This window comes from Mustela lutreola, chromosome 1 (genome assembly GCF_030435805.1).
Source record: "Mustela lutreola isolate mMusLut2 chromosome 1, mMusLut2.pri, whole genome shotgun sequence".
Lineage (NCBI taxonomy): Eukaryota > Metazoa > Chordata > Mammalia > Carnivora > Mustelidae > Mustela > Mustela lutreola.
Genome location: NC_081290.1, coordinates 183,601,184 through 183,618,696, shown reverse-complemented (window position 1 = coordinate 183,618,696; position 17,513 = coordinate 183,601,184). Strand labels below are relative to the sequence as shown.

Below are 17,513 nucleotides of genomic sequence, written 5' to 3'. Positions count from 1 at the left end.
TTACCACTAGTATACTAATTGTATACAGTCCTTCTGAAGTACCAAAGTGCATTACCATACAATCAGATCTTCCAAGATTAAACGCTAAATGTTTAATCTTGGAACTTTACAAGCTTATACATTAAATCATAGGAGGAATCAGAACATTTGACCAACAAGTCAATGTGACTGAGTGACCACAAAGAAAGGGTTTCTGAAAGCAGTGTAAGTCAGCAGTAAAACTAACAGGGAGCGCTCTAGTTCTCTTGTAAGTATACTATAAATTACAATTTTTTTCCAATTTAAAATTGACTTTCTTTTTTAAAAAGATTTTATTTATTTACTTGTGAGAGAGAAAAAGAGAGAGCATGAGCGAGGGAGACGAGAGGCAGAGGAGAAGGGAAAGAGCATCTCCAGCAGACTCCCTGCTGAGCACAAAGACCGACTCAGGAACTCAGGCTCCATCTCAGACGACCGAGCTAAAATCAAGAGGAGGACACTTAACTGACTGAACCACCCAGGCATCCCAAAATTGACTTTTAAAAATGTAAGAATTTATATAATGCAATAAATCCTCATGAAGATTTTATTTCACTTTTCCAATGGTGGGTAAGGAAAACAGACCAGAGAAAAGTAAATGTCATTACATTCTTAGATACATAGAAATTGAACTCAGGACTATTAAGATTATGAAAGAAATGATTAAAAAATATTCTCCTATCTTAAAAATCATTTAAACAAATCATCAAAAATAACAACTCAATTTTAAAAATGGGCCAATGGTGTCTAGGTGGCTCAGTTCATTAAACAGCTGCCTTCAGCTCAGGTCTTGATCCCAGAATCCCAGGATTGAGTCTCAAGTTAGGGTCCCTGCTTAGTGGGAAGTATGCTTCTCTGACCCTCCCCTGGCTTGTGCTTTCTCTCTCAAATAAGTAAAATCTTACAAACAAACAAAAAAACCCAAAATGGTCCAAAGGACCAAAAAATTCACAAAAGAAGTAACAATCATCTTATAAAATCATGCACTCAAAGTAAACAAAAAACTGTAAAACCAGAAATGTTAATTAAAATAAAAAATATTATTCTCCCCTATCAAACAGGTAATATTTAGAAAAATAATATTCCTGGTAAATGATTTCTTCCTGGTGAAAATTAACAGGTGTGACTTTTCTAGAGGATAATTTGGCATCTCATGCCATAAATTGTAGATGTAAGAACACATTCCTTGACCCAAGAATTCCACTGCCATGGGATTACCCTCAGGGAATAATCAGTTAAATGCACAAAGATAAAGATATATTTATGCTCTCCTAAATATGACCTTGAGGAAACAGCAAAAGAGAAAAAATCTAAATGTTCAATAACAGGAAATTGATGAAATAAAATGCGATCATATGTAAGAATGCTATTTAACGATGCTTCAGAATTTTTTTTTTTTAAACTCAGGGAAATAGTAACACATTAAGTAAAAAAAAAAAAACACATCAATGACATCAATTTCATTACTAACATATAAAATATATGGGAATAATGAAAAGGATATGAACCAAATATTAATAGTGGTGATCTCTTGGTCTAAATGGTGGCATTAAGGATGTTTATTGAGTTTTTCAATAATATCTACAATAAACAAGCATACTTTTATAACTGAAGGAAAAAACACATGAGTACTATGTTTATCTTAGAGAAGAAGTTAAAACAAATTTTAGCATTTTTCAGTCTAATTCATCTAAGAATTATCACTTTAACTGTTTAAAAACATTTTAAAATTTTCTAAATGAAGAGTTTTTGATCCCAAATTGTAACTGTCTTTTATTCTTCCAATAATCTCAAGCTGGATATAGGGGCTATTTCTACTCGAAGAGTGGGAAAGCATTCTCCATAAATGTTCTAAATAAGGGCCTAGAAATTAAAAACTTTCTTCAGAAAATATGGTGGCAGAAGATAGAAGAAGTGCTACGTACACTAAATAGGAAAGAATGGTCGTCTGGTGAATTTCTGGAATCCAGTTGGCTCCAAGGAAACGGACTCTACCTTCACCAGTGGCCCATAAGTCAAATGTCATCATATGAATCCAGGAAAGGAGGCCAGTTTCAGTTATTTCCAAATAAATGTTTCTTTAATTGCCAGATATTGAGATAGAATTTCCCAGTGGAATCAAAGTCAGAACGCATTAAACTCTGTTAAAGTTAAAAATTTCTACAGAATATTAAAATTTACACAACTCTTATTTTGGATGTTTGTCCCCAGCCACTCCCTAAAAGAACAGATCGTTTTGAGCAATATTTAGCAGAATAATTTGTCAAATATTATTTGTCTGGGGTGCCAAGAAAGTAGAGAACAGTTTCTAATATAACACATATATCCACGACAAATATAATTTTCATATCAACACACTATAAAGACCATGCTTAGGCCCAGAAACAAATAACAGTGACTAAGTTATCTGATAACGAGTCCTCCTGTTGTACATAACATAGTTGCTTCTTGAAATATGGGATATTTCAGAGCACAAGATTAATACCAAGACTACTGAGGAGTCCTAAAACTTTAGAGCAAAATATTAAATTCAAATGTATTACAAAAATAAGTTCTCCTCAAGAAACACTGTAATAAGGATATAATATTTTTTGTTTCTCTCCTCGCTCTAAGAATGCAATTTTGCTATTTTATTTGGAAAGCTTTAAAAATACGTAACATTTTAAGGTAGTGAAGAATTATGCCTAAACCTAAAAACCCAAAATGCACACAGAAAGCTTTTCAGTGAACAAAAGCAGTCTTCAGAATGTCCACGCTATCAGTTCTGCATTCCAGGTTCTCTTAAGGATAAGTAGGTAGCCCAACACCAACATGCCATTTTATTTCATTTTTTTAAAAGAGTTGATTTATTTGTCAGAGAGAGAGAGAAAAAAAGAGAGAGCACGCACACACAAGCAGGGTGAAAGTCAGGCAGAGGGAGAAGCAGACTCTCTGTTGAGCAGGAAGCCTGTCATGGCACTTGATCCCAGAACCCTGGGATCATGACCTGACCTGAAGGCAGAGGATTTACTGACTGAGCCACCGAGGCGCCCCCCACCAACATGCCATTTTAATAAGGTAATTTTCAGAACCTCTGTGAAATAGCTTTAAGAGTCTATGGACCACATGCTTATATGCTCTTTAGCTAAGCAATGCAAGAGGTCTGGTATTGAGGAAAATAAGATGGTCACCGAAAAGATCTGAAAACAACTAATGGTTATCTTGGGGTGTTGATCTTATGGGTAATTTTTTTCATTTACCTATACTTTAAAATTTTTCAATAATAAATGTATCAGTTTGATAATATACATTATTCTTTAGTGCAACAATAGTATCTTCTCACTTGACAACTTCCTTTCTAGGAATTTACCTCCAAACCCACTCCCTCTTCTTGTCACCTGCTCTCGAAAAAACAGCAGAGTTACATATGCAAATATTATTCAGATTATTTACTATACGTGAAAACTGGAAATGTTTAGTAATAAGAAAATTGTTCAGTAAGATAGAATTCATTTACAAGGTGGAACACTACGCAGCTATTTTTTAATATAAGGTACTTTTAATGTATATATATTTTTAAAGATTTTATTTATTTATTTGACAGAGAGAGATCACAAGTAGGCAGAGAGGCAGGCAGAGAGAGAGGAAGGGAAGCAGGCTCCCTGCTGAGCAGAGAGCCCCATGCGGGACTCGATCCCAGGACCCTGGGCTCACGACCTGAGCTCAAGGCCGAGGCTTTAACCCACTGAGCCACCGAGGCGCCCCGATATATATATATATATATATATATATATATATATATATATATATATTAATATAAGGTAATATAAGGTACTTCTGTACCTTATAAAGATATGTAATAAGCAAAATATGCTATACAATAAGTGTAAAAAAATGTAATATATGTAAGTGTATACAGCATGTGATTTCATCTGTGGAAAATAATAATGAAAAAAAAGACCAGAGGGAAATATGCCATGAGAATGATTTACTCCCATTGGTGGAGGAAATGCCCATGTACTTTTTATGCACTACACTCTTCTTTACATGTTTTATAGTAAGACTCTTTAACAGAAAACAAAAACAAAAACAACTTATGGGCACAAATGACTTTTTCGGAATTTTATTCAACAGACAAAAGCCAACAAAAAACTAGCCATCCAACTATAAGGAAGAAATTCTTTGCTAGTACAGTTTTGATAAAATAAAACACTACTCAAGGACAGCCACAGCATAGCAAACTAGCAACCACTATTGCCTAAAATAGTTTAACAGTTTAAATGCTATTATTCTTTTCCCATTATGCTAATTTTATAAAATTAGCTATTCTAATTCATAAACCACAAACCAACACTAAAAAGCTTTTCCGAAGTATTATATTAGGAAGCTGGATTCTACCACCACCTGCCTTCCCTTTTGTGTGCAAAATTTATATAGAGATCTAACATGAGAATACAGCTTCAGATGAGGATGTAATTATACTTCTTAAACAATGTTAAGCTATTTGATAGATTAGACCACAATGAAGATCTCCTTTTGTGTACTGATTTTTTTTTTCCTAAAAGGCAAACAGTCTTGGATCTCCCAATCTCTGTAGAAAATGCATCATTCTTCAGTGATTCAGAATAAGAGACAGAGAAGAGCCAAGTAAAAATAACAGGGTCTAGTTGTTTACCACACAGTTGTTCAAACTAAGCCCTAAAATTTGTCTTGGATTCAAACTTGGGAAAAAAGACCTCTAAGTTTTAAAACACAAACTTAGGGGCGCCTGGGTGGCTCAGTGGGTTAAAACCTCTGCTTTTGGCTCAGGTTATGATCCCAGAATCCTGGGATCAAGCCCCTGCATCGGGCTCTCTGCTCTGCAGGGAGCCTGCTTCCTCCTCTCTCTCTCTCTCTCTCTCTGCCTGCCTCTCTGCCTACCTGTGATCTCTGTCAAATAAATAAATAAAATCTTAAAAAAAAAAAAAACAACACACAAACTTACATTGATGTTAAACACACTATATTGAGGAAATTTCTGTAGGAAGCATAATCATGATATTTAGCTGATATTGTTCTTTATACCACTTTAATTGTTCTCTCTGTAATACTGCTGTATGCTCAGCAATGCAAACTTAAAATAAGATTAACACTTTAAGGATTCCACTAGCCATCTTATTTATAGTATTTGGGATAGTTGTATCCATTGAAGACTGAAATACTTATCCAGACAATGAATGAAGATCATAAGCACTGCTTTAAAAATCCTCATTAGTAGTATACTTTAAGAAATAATTCTAGAGGTACTATTGCTAAACAATTCTTAATGCAAATTACCACGAAAGTTCACAGAGCAACTCTGCAAAACTTCAGATCTATAAGAACTTTTCTCTTTGTTAATTACCTTGCTATTTCCCTCATTCCTCTCAATTTTAACATTTCCACTCACACCATATTATCAGGGACACTCACCCATCTTAAACTAACATTATTTCTTTTTATATGTTAAAGACACCTTCTTTTGAAAAGCAAAGGGGAATGGGGTCTACGGACTAGAAATTTAGCTTTCAAATTAAATCATGTCTCACATGTATCGTAGGATCTGAGTGATCTGACCTGTGCCTTCAATTACAAATGCATTGATCTTGATACCTGATGGCCAAACCACGGTACTACTCCACAGTGCCCCCTAGCTTCACCAGATGTATCAGTTTAAAAGAGACGGTTTGAACCGTCCACCTCAAGAGAAAGTGTCACTCAGTATCAGCTCACCTAAACAATTCTTAAATAGATAACCTAGTACCTAAATTTGGCCTAATAAGTAGCAGCTGAATTAATTAAATATTGTGACCAATACTGATAAAAGCTTATGAGAAAAAAAAAATATGAACTAATGGGTTTGGAATTCAACCACATAAAAATGTTCAAAAGTTCTGTAAGAAGCTTTCTTTAATGCACAATCTGTTTGATTTTTAGAGTCATTAAGCAAGGACTCATATAAAAATACGCATTAAAAATACCTTCTTTTATGCAGTTTATGGGGAAACAGCATGGCATTAGGCCATGGTTCTTTAGAGGAATGGAATAAATTTCTTCATTTTTAGAAATGCTGAGATCAAGATTAAGTAATCTCACTATAGGTACATTATTTATCATTAAAAACTCAGTAAAATTGTGAACAAAGGTAAATTTGTGAGAGAAAATTTGTAACCTTGGTCCTGATGCTATAAAATAAGTCTGATTTGGAATGCCTCACCATTAGCAGGGGAGGACAAAAAGTGAAGATGACACAATGACATGTGCCCCTACTTTTTGGAAATGGATTCCTTCACATTAAGCAAAACTTCCAAGAACAGCAGCAACAGAAATCACTCAAGTTTTCAAATGTCCTACACCTCACATAGCCATTATGAAAATCCATTCCTAGGTTACAGCATATTCAAACTCTAACACATTTGCAATAATAAGGGGGAAAAAACTGAATAGGATGAAAACTAGGGGAAAGAAAAACCCGAAAAAGGACGAAACTCCAGAACAACTGCAAGAAGGCAGGGTAGAGTACGTCAAAAACACAAGGTTTTATTCCAAAGAATAGTTTTGTTTCTACTGATTTTTTCTGAAGTATTTAATTTGCACGTCTTAAAATAGAGACCCTGAGGAGAGCAGCTTGAGGCAGTGAAAGGAAGGGGGGCGGGTTAGGTAAGAAGAGAGACTTGGGAGAAAATATGTACGGTGCATCAGAATGTGCAGTGGAGTGGGGGATGCTGGCTTCACCGCCAGGAAGCAGTTGAGGGCTTTTGGAGTAGAGAAGCCGAACCAGATGTGGCTTCAGGAACGCGCATTCGCCGCCAGAACGCACACCTGGTCAGGGGACCACCTGAGCAAAGCGAGACCGAGCCACCAACCGTGCAAGCGCAGAGATGACCATTTTAACCCGTTCTATTGTCTGGAGTATTAGATGGAAATGCCTCAGGCACGAGATCAAGCTAGCCTGACACCAAATCAAGAGACGCTGTCGGGCAAAAGGAGACACAGACGATGGACAATGGCCGTCCGGGCATTCCCGGCCGCGGGGCCCCTTCCCCGAGGGGCCAGGGAGGGGCGCAGCGGTCGCGGGGGCCGCGCGATGCCCCGTCCCGGAGTCCGAGCGCAGGCGGCCCCCTCCCCGGGGCTGGCGACGTCCCTCCTCGCGCGGCCCGGGAGCACCCAGACTTCCCCTCCCACCCCACCCCCAGCTGAAAGCTGGGAAGACGCGGAACTTGGGCTCCGGAGCGGAGGCCACAGATCAGGTCACGGCCCGGGTGGGAGGCTCTGGGAGAAATTCCGTGTGGCCACCCGGGGTGGCGTAGAGAAGGCAAAGCCCCGGCCGGTCGGGTTTCCAGCTGGACGACACTCGGGGCCAGATGACCGGGCCCCGAGCCCTTCGGCGCTCACCGACCCCCCTGCAGCTCCCGGGTCCTCACAGTCCCAGGCCCCTCGCCTCAGCCAGAGACCCAGCCTCTCCGCTAGACCCAGCAACCCACCCCTCCAACCCCGCTGCGGCCGCCCCTCCCGGCCAACAGCTCCTCTCTCCCGGACCCTCGCCCCGGACGCTCCCGCCGAGCCCCGGGCCGCACCTCCGTCTTGGTGATCCGGTGCCGCCCCAGCTTCACCACGGCGAAGTTACCCTTGCCCAGCGTGCCCTCGATGTCGTAGAACCCCACCCGGACCGGCCCGCGCTGCAAGTGCTTCGGGCCATCCGCCATGACCATGCTGGGCCCCGCTGCCAGACTCGGCGGACTGGAGCGCGGGCTGGCGGGCCGGCGGCGCTGCTGGGCTCCGGCGACGCCGCTCGGCTCGCTCCTTCGCTCGGTCCCTCCCGCTCGGCTGGGCCCAGCCAGGCGCGCGCCGCCGCTGACGTGCGCCGACGTCAGGGGGCCGGGGCAGGGAGGCGGGGGCGGGACCGGGCCGCGATTGGTCACCATGGCGACCGGAGCACCGCCGACGTCGGCGGCTGGGAGGGAGGGAGCGAGGGAAGACGGGAGGGGCCTGGACGGCGCGTTCTTTCCGGACTCAGGCACCCCGGGTTCGCCGCCGCCTCGCGGCTGCCAGGGGCGGGGTCACCCCCCGGCCCGCCCCGTTCCTCGGCCACCCCAGCCGAAGGGCAAGAGCGAGCCCTGGTGGGCGGAACGAAGGGGTGCAGCGACCTGGCCGTCTCCTTCCCTCGTCCGGGCGGTCTCCGCCTACCTGAGGGCCTTCCCGCCAAACCGCTCACCTGTGCCTGCGGTGCGCGGGCGAAATCGGCACCGGCTAAGAGCTGGGGTTGAGCAACGCATCGCTCACCGACTCCTTCCTTCGTATCCCTTTCTCATTGGTTTCTATATAAATCCTTCCTCATTTTGATGTCTCAGGAATCTTCTGACAGCAGCACGGGTCGCTTAGAGACTCCCAGAACGTCAGCGCTTGAAGAGACACCGGAGATCACTAATCCAGGGATCTGGAGCCTCACAGAGGCTTCAAAGCCTCAACCCCCTCTACAATGCGAATTTTTCCCTCTTTGAGATGGTCTCTGGGGATATGGGGCTGTATCTTTTATCAGGTTCACAAACGCGTTGGTGACCCTGAAAAGGTTAAATACTTACCTAATCCAGTTTCTTTTCAGATGATGAATCAAACCCCAAGGAATGAAGGGAATTGCCAGGGTCATGATGGTGAGGGTAGAGTCAGGACTGCAAATGACCACACATCAGTATTCTATGTGGTGGCCCAAGGAAACAGGAACAGCGTTATTTCATATTTTGAAATATATGCCTCCACATCTTGCTTTCTAAATGCCAGTCTCTATTAAAAGGAACCAGACTCTGGAGAAATGAATGATTCGAAGACAGAAAGAGGGAAAGTACAAAATGCCCATGAAGATCTTGTGCTGGAAAGCAAGATTTTCAGAGTGATGGAGCACATGTCAAAACCAACAGAAGCCAGCTTGAAGCTACCTCCCGTTATCAAAACTGGGACAATGGAAACATCACCAATGAATAATGATTAGAATGGACTATAACACAATGAATTTCAAAAAGGAATACACAAGTGCATATTTATTCTTAAAATGTTAAATAAATAGGGCCTCCTGTGTGGCTCAGTGGGTTGGGCCTCTGCCTTTGGCTGGGTCATGATCTCAGGGTCCTGGGATCCCCCAGCGTAAGGCTCTCTGCTCAGCAGGGAGCCTGCTTCCCCCTCTCTCTGTGTGCCTGCTGCTCTGCCTACTTGTGATCTCTATCGGATAAATGAATAAAATCTTTTAAAAATTAAGTTAAATAAATATATAAATAAATATAAAGGCAAGAAAGGAGAAATAACTCCTCTTCTTGACAACTAAGACCCTGGAGGAAATGGTGAAATTAAGAAATCACCATTTTGCAAACACTATGGTAGTAATCGATTCAGGTAGGGAATTATCTATCAGTAGATTGCAAAATCATAAAATAGATGTTAAAATCACTGACACACGATATTTACTCACTCTCACAGAAGCCTCAGATTTCTTATTCATTACAAAGTGATCAAAATGGCCCCTTTATAGTAAAGAAGTCTGACAGACACCACCCAAACCAAATGATCAAAGTTAATGTCACCGGTTATGGGATAAAATGACACAAAGTGCCTTCTGATGGGAGATACTGAGAAGCATACAATACCCCTTAAATAGTATCCCAGTCAAAAAATCCAAATTCTGAATCTAATCACAAAGAACAATCAGAAAAATGCAAATTGAGAAATATCCTATTCATCCACTGTCCTATCGTCTTTTTAAGAAAAGGTCAGTGTCACAAATGATAAAGAAAAAGCGGAAAACCTGTTATCTATTTAAGGGATTAAAGAGACATGTCTCTAAAGGCAACATGTCATTCTGGATTGGGAGAAAGGTGCTGTAAAGGAATTTTTTCAGGGCAATTGTTGAAATTTGAATATGGATTGTGTATTAGATGAATATTTTATTTTTATTTAAATGTTAAGCCTCTTGAATTCTAGAATGGTGGTTATGAAAAAGTGTATGAATATTAAGAGCATTTAGTATTTTTGGAAGTATTTAGGGATGGGAGTTTTTGATATGTGTAATTTATTCTCAAATGGTTTTAGAAAGATAGCTAACGTGGCAAAACATTTAACTAATAGAACTAGACAAAGGGTATACGATAGACATTACATTGTTCTTGCAACCTCTGTTTTAATTTTTTAATGAAAATTAATATTTGTATATGAATCCATTTTATTAATTTAATACTTTCTGTGTAAGATCAGCTGGTTCCTGTGCCCTCCAACTGCTCATGGTGCTTCTGTCCAGCACTCTCCCCAAGAAATACCTCATTCTACTGTGAATTATATCGTTTATAAAAGTGAGGAAGGTGAGACTGGCGAGATTTCTGGATTGATGAGAGTAGGATGAGAATTTGTCTAACTAGCCAGGAGCCCACATATATACCCTAACTCAAAAAGTGTTCCCATCTACATTTTGCCAGTTAGATTAATGTGTTTTAAGTGCTCTGGGGGTGGAAATTTGGGAATCGGATGAAAAGCTACTTACCCAAGAACCAGAAAATGCAGATAGAGACCCAACTTAAGCCAACACCTCCTCTTTCAAGTATCTTTCGAACAGAAATTAAGACTCTTTTCTGATTATTTTCATCAGATAACTAGCTCAACTACCTCCTTGCACAGTCTGGGATTAAGACTTGGTTTGGGGCTGGTAAGAGGAGAGAGAGGTGGCAGGGAGTACCAGCAGGTTTTTGACAAACCAGAGATCAGTGTGAGGATGCTGATTGTCTGGAGGTCAGAGAAAGAGAAACCAGAGATATGGGAGAAGTAGGTGGGGTTGTGCCCAAAATAAACCTTGCCTCCTTGGAAATGCAGCAGGTGCACCACTGGAAATTACCAGGAGGCTGTAAATAGAACCTGGAGAAATGTATGTGGACTGAATATTCCAAGCTTGGACTCTGTGATTCAGCTCAGTTCCCTCAGTCCAAGAGATCTACTTTTCTCTCTGCAATTTTAACCCTGTGTGTCTCTTAGGCACTTTTGTTTCAATTAAATGATAGCCATATATATTATAGCAATTATTAATATTATCCAATTCTCATTTTCCTCCCCTCCTTCTCTCTCCCCCTTTCCCCTCTTCTTCCCCTTTTATCCCCCCAGATACATGCACACACTTACCACCACCATCACCACATCAGGAAAAAGAATATAAAAGGGAGAAAGAGAAGAGAAGCTTCATACAATTCTCATCTTCTTCATCCCTAGTTTTAGTATCAAAGGGGAGAGGACTCTGGATGCCAGATTTCCTATTTGCTTGACCTTTCCAATGCAGTGTGCACAGCTAATGCTTTGAGTCCGGTATATTTGCCACTGGGTTGATTAAACAATGTTAAAATAACCTGTCAAAAGCCAAAAGGGTGTACATATATAAAGAGTTAAGAAAAAGGGAGAGAAGCTGAGGTAAGAATTAGTTCTATAACATACTGAACCTAGAACAAAAATGAGGAAGGAGGAGAGGCATTAGCAAAGAGTTAATGAAAGAGTGATTTGAAATGTGAGGGGAGAAAACCTCCATGGCTCACGGTGCTGTACACATTTTTCTGAAGCTGAGAGCCCACGAACCTGAAAAATAAGATATGTACCATGTTTCCTCGACCATGCACAACATCTGCACTTTTACTGTTTTATCCTTTAGGACTGAATAAAAGTCAACATACCAGTAGGTTCAGGACTGAATTTTAGATTTAGTTAAAAACTGAAAACTGGTGGGATCTTTATTGGATGACTTTGCTTAGAAAAAAAGAGGTTACAAAGCTAGCAGGCATACTTTGCTTTTTATATTACACAAGACAGAAAGAACCTGAGAAAATCCAAATCACTGACCTGTGCCAATTATCAGAGCTTCTCCTGGGTATAGAATACAGGTCCTCCCGAACTATGCACCAATCTGTCATGTTAATGAACATATGGGTCCCACTATGTTTAAAAAACTATATGGAAGTAAAACTAGAGGATTGATTATTTAAGCAAAACTTTCTTTGGCTCTTTTAAAAGATGTGTAACCATGCCCCGGGTTTCAATTTTTCAGGTTTAGTTTTAGCTGCGAAAGATCGTCTCTAAGTGAAGAACGTGTGATTCTCTCTAAACTTTGAAATTAATTTCAAAAATTTTTGTATCTCCTCCCAGACGACAGATTTGCTTAGGATTGTAATTTGAAAGGGATCTCAGAGAGTATCATAGGAGTCCATTCTTGCATCTGATACAGAAATCTCTAGACACTTGACAGATGGCATCAAGCCGTGCTTTCCTGCTTCATTACACATCTCACATGGAATCTATGTGAAACAGTTCATTTCAGTAGAAAATACACTCTCATATTGGCTTCAAAGAGGCTTCTTCCTGACTTCGGTCCAGTTTTAGTTCTTTTCTCTGGTATAAGGCATTACAAACAGACATACACCTATTGTCATGTGTTGTTGTTGTTGTTTTTTTCTAATTGTCTAGGCAAAGCATTCCCCAAATCACGTTCTATCTAATTGTTTCAACTGTTTCTTTCTTCTTGTGCCTCTCTGGACTCTGGCTTGTCAAGGTCTCTTCAAATATTGTCCCCAAACTGAACCACAATAGCTTGGGTAGAGTCTAAACCCATCTCTCCTTTGATCCAGACCCTCTACTCATACTAATTCAACCAAAGGTTGTGCTTATTTTCTTTTTAGCAGCTACAACCCAGAGTTAAGATTAAGGCCAACTAAAACGGCTGGGTCTTTTAAAATAAGAATTACTGTTACCATTTTCCTGGGTGATTGATTTTTTAAAAAATATAAGTGGAGGGGCGCCTGGGTGGGTTGAAGCCTCTGCCTTTGACTCGGATCATGATCCTGGGGTCCTGGGATCAAGCCCCACGTCGGGCCCTCTGCTCGGCGGGGAGCCTGCTTCCTCCTCTCTCTCAGCCTGCTTCTCTGCCTCCTTGTGATCTTTGTCAAATAAATAAAATCTTAAAATCTTTATATATATATATATATATATACATATATATATGTGTATATATATATATATATATATATATATATATATTCTGATAGTTAAAATGTCATTTACTGATTTTGCCTGTTGTCCCAGATAATAGAATCATTTTGATGCTTTGCTCTTCCATAAGTCATATCACCTAATCTTCGTTCTTGGAGCCATTGGCTGGTTCTACCAGCATGCTTTCTATATCTTTATTGTGGTAATTATTCTTTGTATCACCATTCCTAGTACAAATGTGTGGCTCATGACTGGTATGGTGACCTGATAAACAGGGCAAAACCTGGGCCAGAGTTGTAGAGCTTGTCACTTGACATCTTCCAGTCTGACTTCCAAAAATTTACTGATCAACACCCATTAGATTTGGCTTTTCAGACAACCATGAATTGCGGGAAGTTCTTCTTTCTTTTTTAAAATTTACCTATTTATTTTAGCGACACACAGAGAGAGAGACAGAGCTAGAGAGCGAGAGAGAGTAAGAGCAGAGTGAGGGGCGGGGTGGGGTAAGAATCTTAAGCAGACTGCCTGCTGAGTGTGGAGCCTGACACGGGGCTGGATCCCGTGGCCCTGAGATCATTACCTGAGCCCCAATCAAGACTCAGACCCTCAACTGCCTGAGCCACCCAGGTGCCCCCAGGAAGATTCTATGTCCGTGCTGCTGGGCTGATTTTAAAGAGGGTCCTCAACATTCTAATACCAGGGTTTCACAGTATAAGCTACTCCATTCTCTGTCACTTCCCATTGAGTTCGTTATTTTCTATTATTGGAGTAGTTTCCTAATCTTCCCTAACCCCACTAGGGTGGGAACTTCTTTGAGGGTAAGGATCATCTCTTAGTCACTTAGGAAATTCCTAAACTTTTAAGCAGAATTCCACAAATGCAGTTTCCTTTGACATTTATTGCATTCATGTGCCAGGTGCTATAGGAGACACTGGAGATGCCAGGGTGAATAAGGGCCAGGCCCTGCCCTTGGGAATTCAATGCTTTAGGGTGGCAGCTCTGAAATCTGAGTGCTTGAGTGTGAACTGAGGCCCCATTGCTTATTAGCCGCTGACCTGGGGGAAGTGGCTCGTGCTTTCTCTGCTTCAGCGTGTCATCTATTAAACAGTGCTCACAGCAGGGCCTACGCTTCAGAAGGCTATTGTGAGGCAGGTAGACCCATAAACCAATACTTGTAATTTAGCGTGGTGAAAGCCAAGAGAAGAGGTATGCATGGGGAGCTCAAAGGAGAGGTATTTAGCTCAGATTAAGGCTTCCAAAAGATGAAACTTGAGCAGAGTTGTAAAGGCTGAGGAAGGCTTGGCCAGGTGGGAAAAGTTCGGATGAGGCTCTGAAGAAGAAACATCATAAGCCACGGTCCTGAAGGTATGAAGAGGCACGACGTGCTCAGAGAACTGGCATCAATGGTGAACTTTGAGACCCCATGATGAGAGTGTCCAGACAAAAAGGAAGGACAGGACCCCAGGTCACAGAGGGCTCTCTCTTCTCCTTACGGCCAGACTGCTGCTCCTCATCCCCTCCGAAGAGAAATTCTGAAGTCACAACCCATAGGAAGCTGCTGGAACAATGGATTTCAATCGCGGCAGTGACGAAATGTGAGGGATAAGGGAGAGCGAGAGATGTTGAAGATTGCACCTGTTCACTCCTGTCAAAAACCTGCCGCAATCAATTACTGGGAGCTTACCGTGTGCCATTTACTCTGCTGGACACTGAACATACAAAGGTGGATGAAATGGGAACCCAGTCCTCAAAGAGCCTAGAATCTATTTCATTCCGACATTTTGTCCTTATTTCGCTAATATTTATATAAAGGTATTATGAAGACATAATTTGCAGATATCAGTATATATGACGCCTGTGTGCTGACACAGAGTGAGTTGTTCTAGGAGTCATGCGTTCTGCGTTGCTGTTCATAAGCTCTGGGTATGTAATTCTGGAGCTCAGTGGAGAGAGCTAGGTTGAAAATTCAGAGATTGGGGCACGTGGGTGGCTCAGTGGGTTAAAGCCTCTGCTTTCAGCTCAGGTCATGGTCCCAGGGCCCTGAGATGGAGCCCTGCATCCGGCTCTCTGCTCAGCCAGGAGCCTGCTTCTCTCTCTGCCTGTTTCTCTGCCTACTTGTGATCTCTGTCTGTCAAATAAATAAATAAAATTGAGAGATTGATTGTGGAGTCAAGGATGTAGATAGAAGGTATCGTGCAGTGGGACTATCAAGCATGGAGGAGAAGACATTCCAGGCACTTGTTGTCTTTTGCTGGTAGAGGAGCCTGTTACTTACAGCTCAGGAGATACACCCACAGATTCATGGGGGGCCTGTTTTAGAGTTTTTACTATTATGACTCATCTCTTAAGGGAATAAACATTACAAGCAAGTAAAGAGTCATTTTTTTCTCATCTTTTGTTCTGGAAACTGTGTTATATTGTAAAAACTGGAACCTTATTAGCTAATTTACTAGTATACTTGTTATTCCTGGTTTTGTAGGTATATTTTGGGTGCTAGGACTATGTACATTTCAGTTTTTTAATGTAGTTATCTATCCAATTTTGGTGACTATTAATTTTGATCTGATTTTATCAGATCGCTTTAGATTATTTAAGTGTTTATTGAACTTAAATTTCTCATGTTTGTAACCACAAAAATCATTTTCAAATTTGCATACATTTTTAATCTCTAAGACTGAAGAATAAATTTATTTGCTTAGGTCACTTAGATAAAATACAAAAACAAGCAAAAAAAAAAAATCTACCCCATGCCCCTGCCTTCGAAATAAAGGAGTAAAGAAAAGGATAGAATCTTATTTGCTTAGCACTCACAGGAGTGGGAAAATAAAGAGAAGCATCCCCTCCTTACCAAGGAGAGGCCAGAGAAATAAAATGAAAATGGATAGGGAGGGGGAAAATACCTTCAGAATCTAGAGAGAAAAGAACTTAAAAGAGAAGAATTTCAAGAAGGAGATAATACTTTCAATCACTAGAAAGATGTCAAGGAAGATAAAGATGGAAAGAACTAATTGAATTGAGTCACAAAGAAATAATTGATGATTTTTTTTCAAGATTCTATTTCTTTATTTGACAGAGAGAGAGAGATCACAAGTAGGCAGAGAGGCAGGCAGAGAGAGAGAGGGAAGCAGGTTCCCTCTTGAGCAGAGAGCCCGATGTGGGGCTCGATCCCAGGACCCTGGGACCGTGACCCAAGCCGAAGGCAGAGGCCACAACCCACTGAGTCATCAAGGTGCCCCTAATTGATGATTTTTATGCAGGATTTCAGTACTGAAGGCAGAAGCCAAGCTTGAGTAGGAAGTGGTGAAGAAAAGGGAATATAGACCATTTTTTCAAGAAACTTATCTTTGAAGAAATGAAGGTACATGAGGACACAGTTAAGAGAAGTTGGTTTTTGTTTTTAGTTTTTTTAATTGGTAGAGACTTGAGAATTTTTGGAAAGAGAAAAGAGAGAGAGAGATTGAGGTCAAGGCAATGAGAGATCATCTATAAAGTACAAAGAAATTCAGAACACAAGGGACTCTTCAGTGAGGAGGTAGGATGCCTCCTTTATTCAGGTGTGGGTGGGAAAGGAAGCAAGGGCCCTTTGTCTGCAGGTAAGTGGGTAGTGTGCAGAGCAGGAACTTTGCCTTTGGCATCAGTTTCCTCTGTGAAGTAGGAAACAGATCATCCACAGAGTGTGAGAGTAGAGGAATGGAAGCTTTAGTTGAGTTGTGGAGGTGTGAAAAATCTGCTGAGAATGAGGGAGGGAGTTGATTAGGACACATAGAAAACTTGCTGGACCATAGGAAGCTCCAAGGAGGTCCAAACGAGGTGGGAAAACCATGAATTGGTTTTCCGACAACATTTGGTAGCCTGGATATCAGACTGATACAGGACTGGAGTTCGGTGGGTTTCCAAGGAGCAAGGGAGTTTAGGACTAGGCAAGAAAATTACTGAAAACAAGTACCATGAAGTCTGGAGAGAGAAATATAGGAGGATAGGAAGGGGTGGGGAGACTGATGGGAAAGCAGAGGGCTCAAGAGTTTGTGGAGCATAAATGAGATGAGAGGGAAGGCATGAAAGATCTTGAGAAGGGATCATGTCTATGCTAGTATGTTTGAGTTAGATATTATTTTAGGTGCTGATAAGATCCAAGGAAGAGTCTCAAGAATGGGTGATTAAAGTGAAGAGGAATGGTCTGCCTCTTCCTCTACTGTATTCCCAGGTACTTAACATGATGCCTGGAACATAATGAGCCTCTGATATTTATTTGCTAAACAAACAAAACAAAACAAATAAACAAAAACCCAAATTCTTTGTTTCCTGCTACCCAGTAGGTTATGCCAATTTCACTCTTCCCCACTGATTTCATTGGTTAATTACCATTAAGGTACATGCTCTAAAAGTATTACCTACTATGGGATTGTGTAACATGAGGTCCTGATCTAGTCTGGGACTGTAGGGTTCAAGAAGTTTCCCTAAGGAAGTGGCATTTAAGGTAAGATCTGAAAAATCAGTAG

General features: G+C 41.1%; 1 protein-coding gene across 5 annotated transcripts in view; it reads right to left on the bottom strand.

The window, feature by feature from the left end:
* SIK2 (salt inducible kinase 2) overlaps positions 1–7,863 on the bottom strand; it is a 129,984-nt gene extending 122,121 nt beyond the window's left edge. For 3 of the 5 annotated variants that reach the window (XM_059180323.1, XM_059180304.1, XM_059180313.1), the window contains exon 1: positions 7,593–7,862. In XM_059180323.1, coding sequence (XP_059036306.1) covers positions 7,593–7,727 — 135 coding nt within the window. In that variant the 5' untranslated portion in view covers positions 7,728–7,862. Of the gene's footprint in view, positions 1–7,592 lie in introns of all 5 variants that reach the window. The other 2 variants (XM_059180285.1, XM_059180294.1) reach the window with 1 other exon arrangement.
* Positions 7,864–17,513: the final 9,650 nt, after the last annotated feature.